The sequence below is a fragment of the Alternaria postmessia genome (assembly GCF_024291825.1).
Source record: "Alternaria postmessia strain BMP 2775 chromosome Unknown scaffold_2, whole genome shotgun sequence".
Classification (NCBI taxonomy): domain Eukaryota; kingdom Fungi; phylum Ascomycota; class Dothideomycetes; order Pleosporales; family Pleosporaceae; genus Alternaria; species Alternaria postmessia.
Window position 1 is genome coordinate 335,005 of NW_026260075.1, and position 18,027 is coordinate 353,031.

The 18,027-nt window shown below is 51.4% G+C and overlaps 4 protein-coding genes across 4 annotated transcripts; 3 read left to right on the forward strand and 1 right to left on the reverse strand.

Moving 5' to 3' along the window:
• Nucleotides 1-2,996: 2,996 nt before the first annotated feature.
• Nucleotides 2,997-3,541, forward strand: J4E82_000539 (uncharacterized protein; the record flags this gene model as incomplete). The annotated part of the gene is made up of 2 exons (XM_051726860.1): nucleotides 2,997-3,058; nucleotides 3,112-3,541. The coding sequence occupies 2 exons, from the start codon at nucleotides 2,997-2,999 to the stop codon at nucleotides 3,539-3,541; spliced, it is 492 nt and encodes a 163-aa protein (XP_051593285.1).
• Nucleotides 3,542-8,077: 4,536 nt separating this feature from the next.
• Nucleotides 8,078-10,312, forward strand: J4E82_000540 (uncharacterized protein; the record flags this gene model as incomplete). Its single annotated transcript, XM_051726861.1, has 7 exons — nucleotides 8,078-8,368; nucleotides 8,498-8,592; nucleotides 8,641-9,021; nucleotides 9,089-9,211; nucleotides 9,418-9,554; nucleotides 9,619-9,711; nucleotides 9,777-10,312. The coding sequence occupies 7 exons, from the start codon at nucleotides 8,078-8,080 to the stop codon at nucleotides 10,310-10,312; spliced, it is 1,656 nt and encodes a 551-aa protein (XP_051593286.1).
• A 1,636-nt stretch (nucleotides 10,313-11,948) lies between these two features.
• On the forward strand, nucleotides 11,949-16,491 carry J4E82_000541 (uncharacterized protein; the record flags this gene model as incomplete). Its single annotated transcript, XM_051726862.1, has 5 exons — nucleotides 11,949-11,980; nucleotides 12,166-14,450; nucleotides 15,477-15,605; nucleotides 15,671-16,033; nucleotides 16,103-16,491. The coding sequence occupies 5 exons, from the start codon at nucleotides 11,949-11,951 to the stop codon at nucleotides 16,489-16,491; spliced, it is 3,198 nt and encodes a 1,065-aa protein (XP_051593287.1).
• Nucleotides 16,492-16,995: 504 nt separating this feature from the next.
• Nucleotides 16,996-17,991, reverse strand: J4E82_000542 (uncharacterized protein; the record flags this gene model as incomplete). The annotated part of the gene is made up of 2 exons (XM_051726863.1): nucleotides 16,996-17,837; nucleotides 17,895-17,991. 2 exons carry the CDS (start codon nucleotides 17,989-17,991, stop codon nucleotides 16,996-16,998), a joined length of 939 nt encoding a protein of 312 aa, XP_051593288.1.
• Nucleotides 17,992-18,027: the final 36 nt, after the last annotated feature.

Consider the following 18,027-nt stretch of genomic DNA (forward strand, 5'->3'; position numbering starts at 1 on the left):
GCGAGGATCGGGAAGCTTGTATAAGCGGTCCAGAGTACCGCGGGTTTGCCGCGGCGTCCCAGCCCTTGCTGCATGCGTCAAGCGATCCGGTTGTTGGTACGGCGTGGTCTTTTGTATGAACCTCGCGAAATGCCAAGCGAGAATAAGCCTGGAAATGGCCTGGAAATGTGATTCTTTCCAGAGTAGGAAGCTCGGGTCTGGGACCGATGTGCAGTTTATTTGCTTGAACCTTAGCGGAGTTGATGAATAAAACTACCCTTTGACGCATGCACACGTGCGATAGAAAGACGTGCCAGAAGAGTCATGTTGTGGTCTTTAGCGAAGGGAGGCGACCAGTCTTTGTGTGGAGCTCCCGTAAATCATCGTCGATGTGATAATCTTGTCCAGAACTGGTGAGGCATGCATATGGCGCGAGTCGATAGGTCACTAGATTCAGAGAAGAAGATTTGAACGATGTCTAATGCTGTTACCGGACCGACCCTTTCCCAACTCTAATCAGCTCTTGCGGTCTAAGCATACACGTTCTCACGGTTACCAAGAGTTGTTCCTCGTGAAGCTAGCGGCCAGCGGGACTGATTATTCTATACCGGATTCCGGTGCCATATCGGAGCCCAGTGCACTGCTGCAGACAAAGTGCTCGGGAGGCTGCATTAGCCCAATATACGTGGCAGGATTCCCAGACGGGGATGGAATCCAACTACCGAAGTCAAGCAGCCGGACACGAAGGGCTAGGATACTTGTGTTTACCCTGTTTGTTCGAGAATCATCCGACTTGTCAGCTCAGCAATGGCGCCATGTGGTCCGCTGATACTCCAGGGCTATCAGCGATACCGCCTTCTAATCAGCAATCAGAGACCCGTGCATATACAGATATACACCCGAATAGTGGAGAACGTGATCTGAAACCAACGCGCGCAAACTCGAATTCTGTGGAGGTGGCTGAGATCTATGAACGGGACGCGTCTTTCAACGATCCGACTAGCTGGATCTGCGGTCACTGACCACAAGCGCCTGAAGATCGCGGAGGCAGGTACTCGATGCTTCTGGAATGAAAGACATCGGAAGTTTAGTTGATTGATGCTAGAATACGGGGTGACGCCCCAGTGATTGATGCGTGATCCGTGGATCACCGATGAAGCAGGCTTTAGTGCGCATTTATGCAGGTTTCAATACGCGCGGCATGCTCTCCAGTAATGCTAGCTGTCAGTAAGTCATGCCATGTGTGCACCCTGTATCCCCGGCGGTATGACTGGATTGTATAGCAACGATGAAAAGTATGCTGACGTCCTCCAAACAGGTACAACACTGGTCGTTAGTTATCGGATGTTCCGAAGGTTGATCGTGATGAATTCCAAGGCGAATCAGAAAGCGTACAGATCAATGGCTTGGAGTATAACATTGCTGGCTGAGCACCCTGGGCACAATTTACGACAACAGGAACTTAGACCGTCTGCAACTAAACATGACCACAGGAGCCATGTTGAAGAGGAATCGTATGTTTCTTCCTCATCAATGGTCAGCAAGATTGCCATCGCATCTGTGGACCTTGTAAGCGCGATTCCTGCGAAGGTGGTTCATCGGTGATGCAGCCAATCGAAACACGATTTTGAGTATATGGCAGCCGTGTGGTTCTATTGCTGAGCCATGGCAAGATTCAGCCTCAGGTACTGAGAGGCGACGCCTATGATGAAGGCGACAAAACAGTGTCAAGCGCAGGAAGACCGTGAGGAGGATCGCCGATTGTTCGGCGTGGACAAGACGCGACGCACAGGCTCCTCCCTGCCCAGGTGCACGCGGCTTGAGAAACACCTGATCATAATTGACTCTAGGCTTCCCAAGCTAGAAATCGGCAATATGCTAGGGGGAACTGGTGTTTGTCGGGATAATTGACGTGTCTGGTTGCTTCGCTTGCAGATAGTTCACCGATGACGAGGGTGGCTCAGGAGTTGGAAGTCGTCCCCGAGGTCCGCTGCTCAAGACCCTTTGTAACTACTTTGAGACTGGCGCCATGGTCACGAACCAGACGCGCAATTTGCAAGCGTCCCGAGGCCAACGACGGTTAAAGACATCATCAGGTCACAAACCTCGATCACTCCAAGCTCTATTAAAGGAATTGGCGAGCACCACATAGAGCGACGCAAAGGCCATGTGCAAGGAAACCACATGCGAAGAGCCTTGGCCTAGAGGCACGGTGATAACCGGATTGACATGATGGCATGCATGGCATGCACCGCCGCTGGGATAGAAACCCGTCCCCGCGTGCTCTTTCTTGTTTCGCGGTGAGACGACCCCGAGCTGTGATCAAATGGGTCGGCAACAGTATCTGGGATCCCTGCACGCCCAGACAGGCAAAGCCACTCAACATCGACCTGTACCTTTGTCGCTAGCATTGTCGATCATATCGATGGGGGCGGCGGTGTCATTGCACACGCCCCTGCATCCCTGGGACTTACGCAATTGCATCCATCGCAAAAGGGAAGACCATTTCTTTCAAGGTTACATCTTGCGTTGCCTGTCTTCGCACTAACTATGCAATAACCTCTATTAGACAGTATCCTCCGCCGTTCCCTTTTTCGAATGACTTCTTGCTTGATCTGACATGTATAGCCCAGATACACCCCAATTCGAGGGAGTTAAGAGGGCTGCATACTCGCGTAGCTTTGATTGGATGACCACCTTGTAATCCCCACCGGCCAGACGGCCCATTAAAGTCTCCCGCCATCCGAGGGCCCTGCCGCGCTACCCACCTAACTGCATATCAGAAGTCGGGCTTGTTGGTGCCACTTGAAACGCCTCTCTGGGATTCACGCCTTTAAGGATCATACACGTATATCAGCGTTGCCAATTCTCGCTTCCCACACCCCACCGCATCTTCGTCTTTGCATACACGTAGCCTTTCACTCTCAAGCACTTACACTCAACTGGCGGAATCTCGCGGGGCATTTTCCAATCCCATATCCCCAGTCACTCTTTGACATCTCTCATACGGCTCAATTATGTCGTTCACGTTCCAGGTGCAGAAGATCAATCAGTCTTTCGATCAGATTGCAGCATGGTAGTAAGCACAGCACTTCTTTCATTCCGGTCATTCATTCATGCTTATTCCTGTAGCCATGAGTTCATGCGCAGAACAGAACTGTGCTTTCGGAAGCTGCACGAACGCGTCCTTCTACTGGAACAGAGACAAGCCGTACAGGGACCCACAGATGAGCAAGTTGAGCGCGTGCTGCGCAAGATTCTGGATGAGAGGTTTTCAGACCTGGGCTCGCATCATGTAAGGAAACTCGATGCTGTGCAGGACCCCAGTTGGTTCGTCAAAGATCCAAGAGATATTCCCTATCCCAGGTCAATCAAGATGGATGTCGCTTCACTCATCATTCCTCCGGACGCTGTTCCCTCGAAGGCATACTCAGAAACTTTCCGGATGCTAGAGAGTGGACTAAGAGGCTTTCCCGGTGACTACATGCTCGACTCGGACGACGAAGAAGACTGCAAGATGAATGTCGGCACGAGGGATAGCCGTTCTTCTCGTAGTGTTTGAGCGACAGCACATTTCGGTTTGGCACATTCCATCTTATCTTCACACCACCCTAGCGAAAACGCTCGAGACCTTTATCCCACGATGTCGAACCTCATACGGCGCCATGGAAACAAGTCCGTATCGCGATTCTGCTTATCGACGATCGCTGCGCAACACCGGCGGCACCCGACGATACCACGGCCACAGTTCCGTTGCACCGCATCCCTAGCCCGCATGTATCCTATTTCCCACGGAATATCAATACTATAACAAGCAGAAAGTCACAAATCAAAGACGATGAACGGCCAGACGCTTAGCCACGCAAAAGGATTATTTAGACTGTGCAGCAAATGCCGCGATAGCAGCCACAACAACTTCTGTTGTAATTCATTGTATTCAGACTTCAATCCACGCTCTTCAAGTAGCAGCAAATCTATCAAGAATACTATCCTACTAGCCACTTTGAAATCACACCATTGCCTTATCTGCATCCCAAGCGTTCTCTTATGTATAGCTCTACCTCATAGAGTTGGAAGCGTCCTTGCACTTTTTCCCGCCCAGGTTCGTGAAACTTCCGCACTCAGCTACTACCACATCGACTCTCCGTAGCATTCAAAGTATACTCAAGCTATCCGCATCTGCACCCGACAGCTACTGGAGCAATCTCACCTTCCTACTCGGCATGGGTCGATGTGGGTAACAAGGCTGCTTCGAACAAAGACCAATTTTAGGTGCGGAGATTGCGCGATCCATCCAGAACCAAGATTAGTCCATCACTGTGTTCTCGAGCGTGACAACTTGGTCATCCAACGCAAAAACCCCGCCGTCGGAGCTCTTCGAAACGCAAAGTTTTTATGTGTAGGAGGAAGGATTTGTTGCACAATTTTAGATTACCAGTCAAGCGCGCATAACGTCACAGGCTTTGGAGGATTCATCACAACAACCTATGAATGCACAAACGGAAGTTATGCCATCCCATGTCCATCTCACTGGTACCAGCCACTCCCGCTACAGCGGGATGATCAAGCCGACGGCACAGTCAACACTTGAAATTGTTACGATGTGTTGCATCCTTCGTGATGCAGTCAGGTCGCACTCCAGGTGGTAGGCGCTTAGCTATAGACTAGCGTGGGGGTGTTTCCGATCTCATCCTAGATCCCACATGTCAGACTTCCCACCCTCCGCCTTGCGGCTGCCCTAGATCTGCAAGCATATTCCTTGCTCTTGCAGCGACTCCGGCAACCAATCTAGGTCTCTCTGCGACCAGTTGCAAGCACTTTCGAGGCAAATGAAATCTACTATACCACGTTTATCGATACATGTTCGACAAGATGGGGCTTCCTGACACCGCCACGAAGCGCACCTACGTCATGAGGCGTGAAGACACAGCACTATTGTCTACATACATCTACTCCTCTCGGCAGTCCGTCCCGAACGATAATTCCTTCTGACATATTTAGGTTTTCACGTTTTTTCGTATCCATCTGTCAATGACGGCCCGATTTAAACAGAGAAACCTACGATGACTACGATTCAGATCTTTTGATGATTCATGCCGGTGAAGAGCTGCATGTTACAACACTTTGCTTTTGATTCGGGTCTTAATCCAGCGACTAAGAGTCCTAGCGTTAAGACGTTGCAATGACTCTCCCTACGACACATGAGGGAATTCGGATTCTAGTTCGGAACTTGGGAATCGCCAATCTTCGACTCTTCCTGGATCCTGATCACCCATAACTACAACAAACCTTGTCCATCTCGCAGGGTGCCGTTACAATCTTGCACTGCAAGTGGTTATGCGTTGCCACTGAAGGCCCTTAGAGGCCGCATCGTGCAGATCACCATCGCGCGCAAATGTTAGCAAGTTGGTAGGTTGGATCACCTCGCGACAGGCAAAGGACAAGCCTAGGAGATTTGTAATTGTTGCATCTCCACACTGGCGCCCTACAATTGTGGAGTCATCACTAATACATACCTATCTGATAGATTTCCTGGTCGCCAAACGATCAACAAAAGCATATTTCCTCGGGATTGTTACCCAGGTGCATGGCATGGCCACGTTTCGAAAAAGCACCATTATATACCGAACTAGTCCGGTCTCAATAAACGGCAGGATATGAAGCGCGTTAGTTTGGATACCCATTCCTTCACAATCGTAGCGTTAAGCGTCTTTAGGATACTGTGGGGTAGCGAGCGCCCCATTTCGCCTTCTGTGGCTGATATTGGGCACCAACAACGGTAAAAAACCAATATCACATCCCGAGTCAAAACCTCCGAGGAGCGGTCTACCTTCATGCAGTGGAGGGTCTGGTTTACATAATTTCTTTTGTTTACTATGGGCAGGGCCTTACAGGATACAAGATGCACTACCGATTCTTAGCTTAAACCCTTCGACACCGACTTTTGTTCGGGCCTAGCTTCCACATTCTACAGTTCCAGTCTCATTTGACGCCACTATCCGATTGTCGGCCCACTGCAATCGCTTTGCAATTCCGGAGCCGAAAATGCGGTCTACCAGGCGATCCACATCAGACCTCCATCGAGCTCTAGAGCATGCCTACTATGCCTAGACTTGTCGTAGACTTTGGTTTCACGCATATAAAATCGCCGCGAATGGACCTGGATCTGAATAAGCGTTCACGAACCAGAACTTCATGTGCTCGGAAACGCGCAGGTAACGCAATTGGTGCGACATCTCGGGACGACCGCCGTACCAGGAGGCAACCCAACCACCGACTTGTGTCGCGTGTAGAAACAGAAGCCGGCATGAGCTTTTACATCTACGCGAAAGCAACTGCCGTCTTCGGCTGAGCCATTCCACCGGTTATGTCGCTTTTGCCATGTGCAAGGAGCATCAAAACCGGCCCGAAGTGTATCCGTACCGCGTGGGTATACCAAGACTGATCAATTGGTTCAGGCATGACGAGTGGCTTGTCAGCCCCTGAAAGCCGCCATGTTGCTGATAGATCCAGCGAAAAAGCAGTTTTAAAGGTCGATGTGAACCCTGGTTTCACACACCCACTTGTGATGGCAAGAAGTAATATAGATCTTCAGTCGAGATTTTAGATCCGGACCAACTGCCCGGCCTCATCTGGAGATCTCATTGGAGGACGAATTCAGGCACCAAAAGACCTTGTGGATGAACTTGACTAACTGACTTTAGTATATAGCTCGTAGGCTGAGATAAGAAATGGGATTTCATGCTTAATCTCTTGGTGTGCCGAGTATTCCACACAACTGGTCTCCCATGCCCCGGGTGATTCATGGCGCTCTACATTCATCGATGATTGTACGTTTAGAAGAATGGAGAGGATACCAAAGAGTGCTATCACAAATCGAAGTCTAATCTCAGCGTTGTACGACTAGGCAGAAACACTGAGTCTCCACTGAGCCAATCCCGCGTCTTTCATTCAGAAAAAAACTCTGTCTGGTATGGTAAACATTAATATGAACTTCTGGTTGCTGATTTCGTACAGCCATGGTAGTAGGGAACAATGTGCCGTCGTTTCTTCTTCTCTCTAAAGTCTCTGGTTGCTTGCTCCTACCTGTGGCATTTGACTCATAAAGAAGATGAAAACAACACAGAGCAATGTCGTGGCTTTGACGACCTCAGGGACAGAATCACCTCTTATCAGATAACTTTTCAGCCGTCCAGCATGTCACTTGAAAGTCACTGATGCAACTATCTGCGATGACAACCACAGCAGCGATGCCTACGCTGAACTTCGTCCGCCATTGAAGAACTCGAGGACAGCAGTGCGTTGGTTGTTTGATCTGCGAGAAGAGTGAGGGTATAGAACTACGAGTCAAAAGCCAAGAGAATATGCACACACGGTTCTTGGAAGTCCATCACTCGCGGGTAGTGTATAAGACTTACCAACTAGGACACAGTACATTCTGAGAGGAAACCTCGCTTTCGGCCCTGAGCTACTAGTATAGGCGCATCGATAGTATCTTTTTTGATGCTGTACAGTAATGTGGGATCTTAGCTACTCATAACCTGAGACAACTGGACATTAAGTCTCACGCGATATTCTAGTATGTCATTCTCGATCTGCTTTGTCCCCGAAGGTGCTCATGTCATGTCGTCATCCACTTGCGCATGCAAATAGTCGCTCCTAATTGTCTGCTTCACTCCATTCAGAAAGTGTAATTCATCATCCCCCGCAGTTTCCGACTTTCCTTGAGTGCACTTTCCCATGATTACGCATTTCCGCTGTATAGCCAATCGAGCGACTGGCGTTTGCAATTTCACCAAAGATTAGTCAAATGATGCGACCGTGCGGTGAATACTCAGCGCGTTCCGTAAATGGGCCAATATGCGTCCACGTCATTGTTTAGGGTCGCAATTTCACCATGATCGCCTTCCTATAGCAAACGCTCTTATCACTTCCCTCACTGCTGCAGTTCCGCACCACTTACAATCTGGACTGCAACAACCTCGAGACCGCTTATATCAAAACTTCAACTCACCTATTCCCGAACCAGTGCCACCGCCAACTACAACCAACCAACCAACCGACCAACCACCCAATCACACAACTGCGCGTCGCGACTATGGCGGAACTTAAGGATAACCTAGGTCCCTATATCCTCGAGAAGGCGCTTACTGCTGACCGCGCTAAGAAAGACTGCTTCGTACTCGACGTCAGTCGAGACAAAAACGGCAATGTAGTCTCTTCGCTGGAGCACGTTGTCGAGCAGGTCGATGATTACCTCATTAATGCCTACGACCGTTCTGCTCCAGTGACCAAGCTCTACGTCGTCGGCGAGTGGATGCCAACCCCACCGAAGAAAGATGACGAAAAAAACACCATACTTGAAGAGCAGAAGCAATATGCTAACGAGGTAAGAGTCACCGGTGTTGGATATGAAAAGTGTACCTTGAAGATATTCGATGTAATTGTTGTTATGATACTTGCACAACTTTAGGTCATTCCTGGTTCGAGCAAGAACACGAAGCTGATGCTATACTAGCCGCACCCTCACACCAAGCCTGAACAAGAATGGCACGATGCGGGCGAGAAAATCGCGAAGCTCGTTCAACAGATGCCTGCGCTCAAAGAATTGACGTATGTGTATATTCTTGCTGCGCTTGCTTGTTCGCTAATGAGTCCTAGTTGGATCTCCGGCTTGCCGTTCATGGCTGTCATCTGGGAGAAGCTGTCCACGTCGCTTACGAAGCTTATCCTAGACCTTGGTCAGCCTGCTCGCCTCCAGCAAGATGGCACGAACGAGTATAAGTCATACATCACCCCAGCAGAGATGAGACCCCTCGTCCAGCAGACAGAGCTTGAGGAGCTTCGACTGTTCGGTATGCACGACTCTCTCCAGTCAGTCTACTGGGAAACTGTCTTTCGCAACACGTCCACGACTGGCATGCGCGTCCTAGATCTTAACATGGCAGCACCTCCAATCGTGCGTCAAGACCACTGGCGCAAAGCTGACGACGTCCGTGGATTGACTGTTCCAAAGGCAGATTCCAAAGAAAAGGAGTACAAGTGAGTCACTGCACGCAGGAATTCGACCAGTGTTCAGTACAGGAATATTGCCGCTAATACTTTCCAGGGGCGTTGACGGAAAAGGAGTCTTGCACTATGCCTTCGGCACCGGTGAGTATCTCGACGACTTCAGCATGCGCAAAGGACGTATCGCCGCAGGCTTGGAGGAGGCCAGGCCGCTATCACTATGGTACGTGCAACAATTCCGTAGAGCTGAGAAGACAGAGCCATACGGAAAAGCTCAGTATTCATGAGCTGTACCCCAACAAGAACTCCAGTGGTGATCGCTGAGTATTTTGGCCGTGAGGAGCCAAACCTGGAGACAAAATATCCTTTTGCTCAACCCCTAAAACAGAACCCTCCTCTTGCATCACAAAGACTGACTCGTTCAATAAGGTGCCTCAAGCTTGACGGGTTCGTTGTCGATTACCTGCCCTTCGAGCAAGAGCTCTCCCGTATCGCACTGTTGACTTGCGGCAAGGACTGCATCGATAGCGGCCTGCGCGCTCCGAAGACTCCTCGTACTCCACACAGTAAGTAATGTCCCTATACAATCTACATATGAAACAGGAATTAACTTCACCCACCAAAATGTAGATAGGTGGGCCAAGATGGTCAACAACGCGACGTCCCATTGCTTGATCCGGTGGCCGAATTGGACGGGAGTTTTCGACGACCATGGTGACCAGCGTTAGTGATAACACTGGTCGATTCGCATCTGAGACAACTACTAACCTTCGTACACCAACTTGTAGGCAGCAACCAAGGCGATGTCGTCTCTCAGGAGGCAGGTCTCTCAACTCCGGCTGAAGAATATTCCTCAGTATTCTCACAAATGCCGCTGACCAAAGAGTCCCTCCACATGAAGGATCTTGGCGAGGCCTTGGATGGTGCTAACAAAGATGATGGCTATTTCTCAGCTCATCCGCTGTTCGTTCCTGAAACTGGTGGAGAACCCTCGCTGGGTGTGTGGTCAAATGCATCGACCTGCGGTTCCAACATCACAACGCCTGTAGTGCCCTCGACCGACCGAAGCTCACCTAAGATGCCTGCGGTACCTGCGGCGGTTGAGACTTCCCCGATTGGCGAGAGCCTGATACCTGTCAACAGTGCGACCACTGCAGACTCGGTAGTCTCCAATGATAGCAGTTACGACCAGGTCGTACCCTTGGACAACGATGAAGCCCCCAACAACTCTATGTCAGCCGCGAAATACAGCTTCAAGCACAAGATCAGGCGATCCTGGGATTGGCTGGCTGGTTCTGGTTCTCATTCCGGCGCTGTTTCCTGAAATTCGTCCGGTCTTTCTCAGCATTTTGCTTGCTTTTGACATTGCTCTTATTAGAGGGCTGACAAAGGGGAGTGAGGAGACATGGAAAGGACTGCTAGCAGTGCCAATTGAGTGTCCTCCAAACATCCTCACTTCGAATTCGTAGGAACGCGTGGATGACGCATGGCGGATGACCTAGAGACGAGAAACTACGATATCACGACACGGGAGCTTTTGGCGCTTGGAGGCTTTGGAAAAGAACATTCAGGAATACCCTTGTAGCTAGGTCTCACTCCCGAGTCTGGCCCTTTCCTAGGATCGACATGAATAAACACATTCTACATCCATGTTATATCGGTGCTACTTCTTCGTTGCTGACATCTCGGCGCCATTGCAGTAGATCTCGCGCTGCCGCCTTGGTCCGACGTGCTTGCGATTCGTGTTGTGAGGCGGTGTGCGCGATGTGTTTGTCTCCAGGATATCACGAACGGAGGGACGTCTGGCGATGACAAGTCGTCAGCGGGCCTAGCAGACGTTACGTCTGCAGCATGTTTCCTTGTTGGTCCGTTGCTGCAGGATCGTGGGTCTTGCGCATAGGCGAGGCTGGGAGTTGCATGCTATGTATGCAGGATGCAGGGGTCGACGTCAAACGTCTTCTATGTTAGCTGTGCACGACGATGAGCGACTTTTTATGATGAGAGTTGTTGCGACACAGGTCTTGAGATGAAAGTAATACAGTAAGTTGTCGTTGGGTTGAAGGGGCACAAGACTCGTGGGCAGATGCCGTGACGTGTTGACCCGCTGGAGGCGGGCCGCTCCTTCTTCACAAAGTCGCATCATGGCCCGCTGATTGGCAGGCGCATCTCGGTGGGCAGGTGCGATGAGGTAACCGCGATGAGGAGCAGTGAGTGAGGCCGTATGCCAAATGAATCTCCGACTACATGTCTTCCTGAGAATCAATCCTGAACTGCTGGCTTCTGCTGCCTTGCTTCGTTCGGCCGGTCATGACGGCGACGGGCTTTCCGCTTTCCGGTTCGCGCTGTACCTTGGCCCCCATGCCAGGTTAGCAGAACAAGCACGATGAGCTGGCACGCTGGCAATCGATCGTAGCCGTCACCAACTCTACGTCTGCTATCCCGGCCTCATAGCAGTCGCTTGCATGCATCTCGCTGCACGTCGGTCAGTGCGACTCCACATGAGCAAATATCAGCATTTGTCGTATTTGCTTCCCGGGTGAACCTCCGCTCGCGCCCCAAGAGCGCTACGACAGGTCCGCGATTGCCAGGCCGTGCGACTTCAATGCATATTCATACGATACCCTCTGTCTCTCCAGTCACTCTTTACTTCCCGCCCGCGCGTTGCAGCAGGCGCCGCGCTTCCGAGCGCTGGGGCTGAGGGACAGCTTTCCGTCCAGTGACGTCTGCTTCGGCGTTGACAGCAGAACTCGAGGCATTGGACAGCGACTAGCACCACGACAACAGCACAGCGCATACGTCTTCGCCCATCGCGCATACAGACACGCACATTGGCTGTTCTATGCGAGTGTCGGTGAGAGGTGTAAGTCGATTTCACGAAGCCTCCCAGCCACCTTCCCAGCCCTTCACCTCTTCCCAACCACCCTACCTCACGCGTGGATCTGCTGGGGCGCACCGCAGCAATGGCTCCTCTGCTAGCCCTTCCGCAGTCTCTGTATCTAACATTATACTCACCAGCCAGCTTTCGTGTATTCCAACATAAGCACGCCGTCGCGCGCTGCTTAGCTTATCCCCAGAGACCCAGCCGCTGGGTATCTCCTCCAACCCAGTCGGGTGCCCTCGACGGCGCAAGGGCAATTGAGCCTGAGTAACACTCCCTGGACTCACAGTGACGTCCAGCGATCCACCAGAGCTCGCAAACATATTACCCTTCCAGCACACATCTTCACGAGACCACGACCGCGACGGCCCAGCGCCACTGTTCGAATACCGAACCTCCCTCCAGCTACGCCAGGAGCAAGCCGACGCCTTCTACCGCACGCAGCACAATCGCTCGAGAGCATCAAGTTCGACTGGCAGCGTCGCGAACAGCCTTCGCCGTACGCCCAACTTCGAGCGCGCCAGATCAGTCGATCCGAGCCAACAACAGCGCGTTCGCTTCGAGACACCTCGCCCTCACTCAACCCCCTACGCTGAGCCTCATCCCGCTCTTCGCATCAGTCGACGTACTGCCTCGGCAATACGCTTCGTGCTCGAAGAGGGACTCCGACTTCCACATCCTTTCACACCGGATCTGGTCGAAGAGAACGCCCTCATGTCCGATCTGTCGAGTGGCCGCGCTGCCAACGGCGGGGCCCGTACAACTGGCGGTCCCGTGCCTGTCGATCGGTCCAACATTCGTACGCCAACGCAGATCATGAATGCTAGACGACAACGGGCTGAAGTGGAGGAACAAAGGAAGGCCGCCGAGGAGGAGCGCAGGCGAGCCAGCGCAGAAAGAAGAGCTCAAGCTGTTTCTGGTGTAGCTGGAGCACCAACAACTGAGCCTGGGACCCAGAGGCAGCCCCAATCAGCCCCTCTAAGATCTGGCGACCAATACGTACAATACCCGACCTCCTCGGGCGGAGTGCCGCGTCAACCAGAGAGGCCAATGCCATCACAAAACACCATGAACGAAGCACAAGAGACCACAACAGGCGCATCGCAATCAAGACCTCGAGCGGCCTCACAAACACCCTCTCGACTCACTCAGGCAAATCTAGGTCTGCCAACGACAGCAGAACAAAGCAGAAGACCAGCTGGCTCAGGCCACGCCAGGCGACCCTCCGGCGCCACAGCTTCATCACAAGCAGGCCCTTCAACTGCTGCAGCACGACCACCGCCTCCACCGGGTTCGTCCACTGGACAAGCTCGGGAGTCAACAACATCCAACTTTCCACATGCGTTCGAGCGCTGGGAAACCCTATCTTCACATTGGGAGGGCCTTACCTCTTACTGGATACGGCGACTTGAGCAAAACACCGATGAAGTCCGCAGAGAGCCACTGGCACAGCAAATGTCACGGCAAATCACTGATCTTTCGGCAGCTGGTGCTAACCTCTTCCATGCTGTCGTCGAACTTCAACGCTTGCGCGCATCTTCCGAACGAAAATTTCAGAGATGGTTCTACGAACATCGCCAGGACCAGGAGAGGGCCCAGGAGCGCGAAGCGCAATTGACTGAACAAATGAACTCGGAGCGCGAGCTTCGCCTTGAGGCTGAAGCGAACATGGAGCGCATGGCCACTGAGAAGAAGAATGCCGAACGAGCTGTGTCCGAGATGAAGCGTGAGCTACAAATCTCGAAGGAAGAAGCACGCCGAGCATGGGAAGAACTTGGGAGGCGAGAACAGGAAGAGCGCGATCGCACATTCTCGTTGAGGGAAGGCCAGCCTACATTGGTTGGCGGAGTGCAGGTGGTGCCGATGGCGCAGAACATGGGACGTCAAGGAAGGGGACATGGAGATGATACTTATGCTGGTGCACAGAGTAGTGGTGAGGGCATCGAACAACACTACTCGTACGAAGAAGGTCAATCACCAACCGATACCGATCCCTTCACTGAGAGCGCCCGCCATGGGCGCCGAGAGCCTGAGCAGCCTGCGCACGTAGCTCAAGGAACTTATATTCCTTCGGGCGCAGCATCGACCGCATCATCTCGGCCTGGTGGCTCTTCGGTTGCGGACGAATCGCTAGCTCCTGCTCCTCTACAATACCCATACTATACATCTCAAGCACAGCAGGGGTCTACACAGCCGGCCATGTCCCAGCCAGAGGCCTTTTACCAACAACCCGCCTCCTATCTACACCAGGAGTCCGAATCCGGTCTTCCGGATGACGAGCAGTCGTACGTCACTTCTCAGGCGGAGTCAGAAGCCGACATCGAGTACGCCCTGGATGAGAGAGGGAACTTTATACGCGATGATTCGGGTCGCCGTATCCCGTTCCGATCTCTTCAGTCTCCAGTATCAGACGAGTACGATGTAGAAGACGCACGCCGACGTGAGCTCGAGCATCTCCAGCACTATGGTACAACTGCCACTTCTCAGGGCGGATATGCAACGAGTTCAGGCGCGGGGTCTTCTCAACAGCCCGCTGGTGGCCGACCCGACTATAGCGGCGATGGCTACGGCGACGAGTGGGTAGGTATGAGACATCACCATCCTACTAGATTGAGCGACGTGCCCGAGGAAGATGAGAGGAGCCGGACATCGCCAAGCAGAGCAAGCCAGGCCAGCCGAGGGCGCCTGTATTAGACGAAGACTGCAAACTCCATCTGCATCGTCACAACAAGATCTCCACAAGCCGCACTTACCGTCGATTTCCTGTCTCGCAGATTGTAATCACATCGTTTTGAGTTTCGCATATGCATATATCGTTCTGGCATACATGTTACTGCGTCTATACCCTTCTACAAGATCTCTCTAATCGAGCGTCTCTGGCCCTCTATGGCTGATTCTTGCATCTACAAGCGCTCCCATGTACTAGTAGAACCGTCCCTTCTTTGCTATTTGGTTTTTCTCTTAACGCAAGCATGGTGTTTATTGGGCATTGGCATATTGATGGTTTGATGGACGGAGTGCTCGGTAGTAGGGTATGAAGTCTCCGCAGATCATGAAGGAGTAATTTTCGGGGATGGGGGTCTAATGGATTGAATGAAAAGGAGAGATGGGTGAGCCTAATGCATGACTATTCAGTTCATTGTTCCGGTGCTTTCGTCTCTTACCTTCTACCGTGTCTGTTATTGTGCTACATTTCCTACTCTTCTGGTCAGTCTTCTCTCTTCCTTTCGAATTTCTTCAACATGTTCCCTGGTATGTATGTTCAATTCACATGTCCCAAATGACCCGTGGGCTTTTGTCAACTTATCAGATCTACCGCGTGCACACCAGAAGATATGGAAACATGGGAAGTGGCGACTTACCACTATCTCACCATCAGCTGCATATGGCTGGAAACATTGCAGTCTTGCGAATATCTTTCGATCAACATTAGCTTGCATGGCCTTCTTGTTTAACGCGTTGGCGTGTCCACTGCGCGCGCATCTGCGCGCCAAGCATCGCTGCTTCCTCTCTTACTGCATCACAGGGCCTCACCTTTCCGCGCTCCTTCTTTGAGTCGTCTCCCTCACCTGGTCCAAATATCTCTGCTTGTTCTCTAACCCGATACAAGCTTCGCAAGCGCAAGTGAGGGACGCAATGTCCGACCCAAAGACCCAGGCGTTTAGTCTGGCCATCCTAGAAGCATATGAAGCTTCCAAATCGGTTATTGGAGCCAGCTGCACTGTCACAGCAAACACTGGTAAGTTACAACACTTACAGTAAGATATTGATGAGCTACGAGCACAAATCACTGATTTATTCCAGGAGCTACAGCATCTCTTCTACATGACGAACCTCCGCGTCCGAGCCGCGATGTACTGGATATCTTCCCAGGATTGTTACCATTTGTCGCTCGCAATGAGTGGCTCGAGAAATGTAACCAAGAGCTTCTAGATGAAAAGGCAGATAGCGATCAGAAACGCATAGCGGCGGAGGTGAAGCTCGCTGCTATTACTCTGGAGATGAAAGAGACGTTAAAGGAGATCGAGAACAAAACAATGGCCCTGAAGAAGTGTGAAGAAGAACTCAGAATCAAGACACTCAAGACCAGGCGAAACTTTCCCACCGTGCGACCTAATGCGGACATTTACGATGCCATTCAGTCCTTAGGCGACTGGATGGAAGATGGTATGCACCATTTCAACAATCTGGCAGCCGGCAAGGATAGACTAGAGCAAGCAGTTGAATGATGGGAAGCTAAGTACTGCGAAGCCACTATCAAGATCATCAAACTGCAAGCACACGTTCACGCGGAAAAGGAAAAGCATCGTAAAAAATACTCCAGGCAGATGAGGGTGCTCAACGAGAATGCGGAAGAATTGAAACAATCAGCTACTAGACACGTAACAATTGCACGGGCTCTAGGAGAGGAACGTGCTGTCTTTGATGAAGAGCAAGAGAAGTGGCGTATGCAAAAGGCTCAGGAATTAGAAGGTACCGAGCTCGAAGCTGTGCAAGAGCTGTGGCTTTCTACTCAAGAGGAGAGGGTAAAGGCTGAAGTAAAAAAGCAAACCGAAATTGAAGTTCAGAGGACAATGGAACCCCATATCCGTGCTGAGTGTGCCAAAGCACAAGAAGAGGGTTGAAAAGCAGGCTACGTGGCAGGAATATATGATGGTGTAAAAAAAGGGTCACCTCGAAGGTCAAGTATATGCTGCAACTATATGGAAGGAGAGAGTCACATCTGCTGAGCAAGCGTCACGGAACAATAGCTATACCGCTGGTCGAGCTCAAGGTCACGCTGATGGCAGAAGGGAAGGTTATAACGTTGGTATATCCGATGGCTTCACTATTGGATTGGCAGCCGGCGAGGGAGAAGGAGCCAGAGAACGTGGCGAGACAAATCAGCAGAGTTATGAGAGGGGTCAGGATGAAGGACACCCTCAGGGCCACTACAAGGGTTACGCTAAAGGCTTCGCTCAAGGTCTTGATGCATTTGGACAGGAAGAAGGCGGTATCGCCTGAGATTATTGGTCTTGCATGGCTGAGCCTGGATCATAATCCATTCGGGAAGTAAAATGTCACATTCCGCTGAAGGACCCAAAACTTCATGCATTAATGTATCAATTCAGAGACCAATGTTCTCAGAATTATAACTTTGAGGCCCTAAGCTTCGTACTATCAACCCTTCTGCCTTCGTCATCGTGCTCCTTGACCCGCAAGTTCGGAAACTTTGCCGGCATAATTCTTCTTGGTTTACTTCCCTCCACCAAATTGTATTTGTCAAAATCATTAACACCCTTCGTCCTCAGAAAGTCCTCATCAAGCAATAACTCGCCATTTACCTCCTCCACAGGCGCCTTGATCATCTGTAACACTGCGTCCGAGAAGATATGCGCAGTCCTGAGATCCTTAGCATCTTCACCTCCTATATTCTGCGTTGCAGCACTCTGAACAGCCGTCGCAGGCCAGATGCTCGTAACTGCCATGTCACTTTTTCCTTCCCTCTGGAAATCCATTGCTAGTCCCTTGGTGAGAATAGACATGCCCACCTTGCCCATTGCATACGCCGTCTTGCCGCGGAAGAAGCGCGAGTAGATCGGTGGACTGACGACGATAATACGACCTTTCCAGTTTCCACCAATCTGTTCAAACTGCGGAAGACAGGCTTGTATGACGCCATATAAGCCCTCTACATTCACGCGTTGCATGAGCTGGAAGCGCTTCATAGGCGTTTTGGCCACGCTTGCCCACCATATTGCGCCGCTGTTGTATACCAACACATCAAGACGGCGGTATTTCTCTATTGTTTTGGCCACCATACGTTGAATGCTTGTGAAGTCTCGTGTGTCAACGGTGATGGCTGTGGCTTCGCCACCTGACTCATGGATCTCGCGACAAACGGTAGAGATGGTGGACGCCGAGGAGTTTGGGTCGGGCGGAAAGGGAGAGCACTTGGAAGCATCGGATGTGGATTTCGCTGCTACGACGACTAGCTCGTTGTTAGTATTCCTGCTCTGTGGAGGTTGAGGGCTGTTGTGATGCGTACCTGCGTAACCATCTTTCGCGAGGTCGATGGCGATTTGCCGACCGATACCCCGAGACGCGCCAACGACGAGCGCGACTTGTTTGTTGGACTTGGACATGGTGGAGAAGGGATACAGTTAATTGCAAAGGTGTTG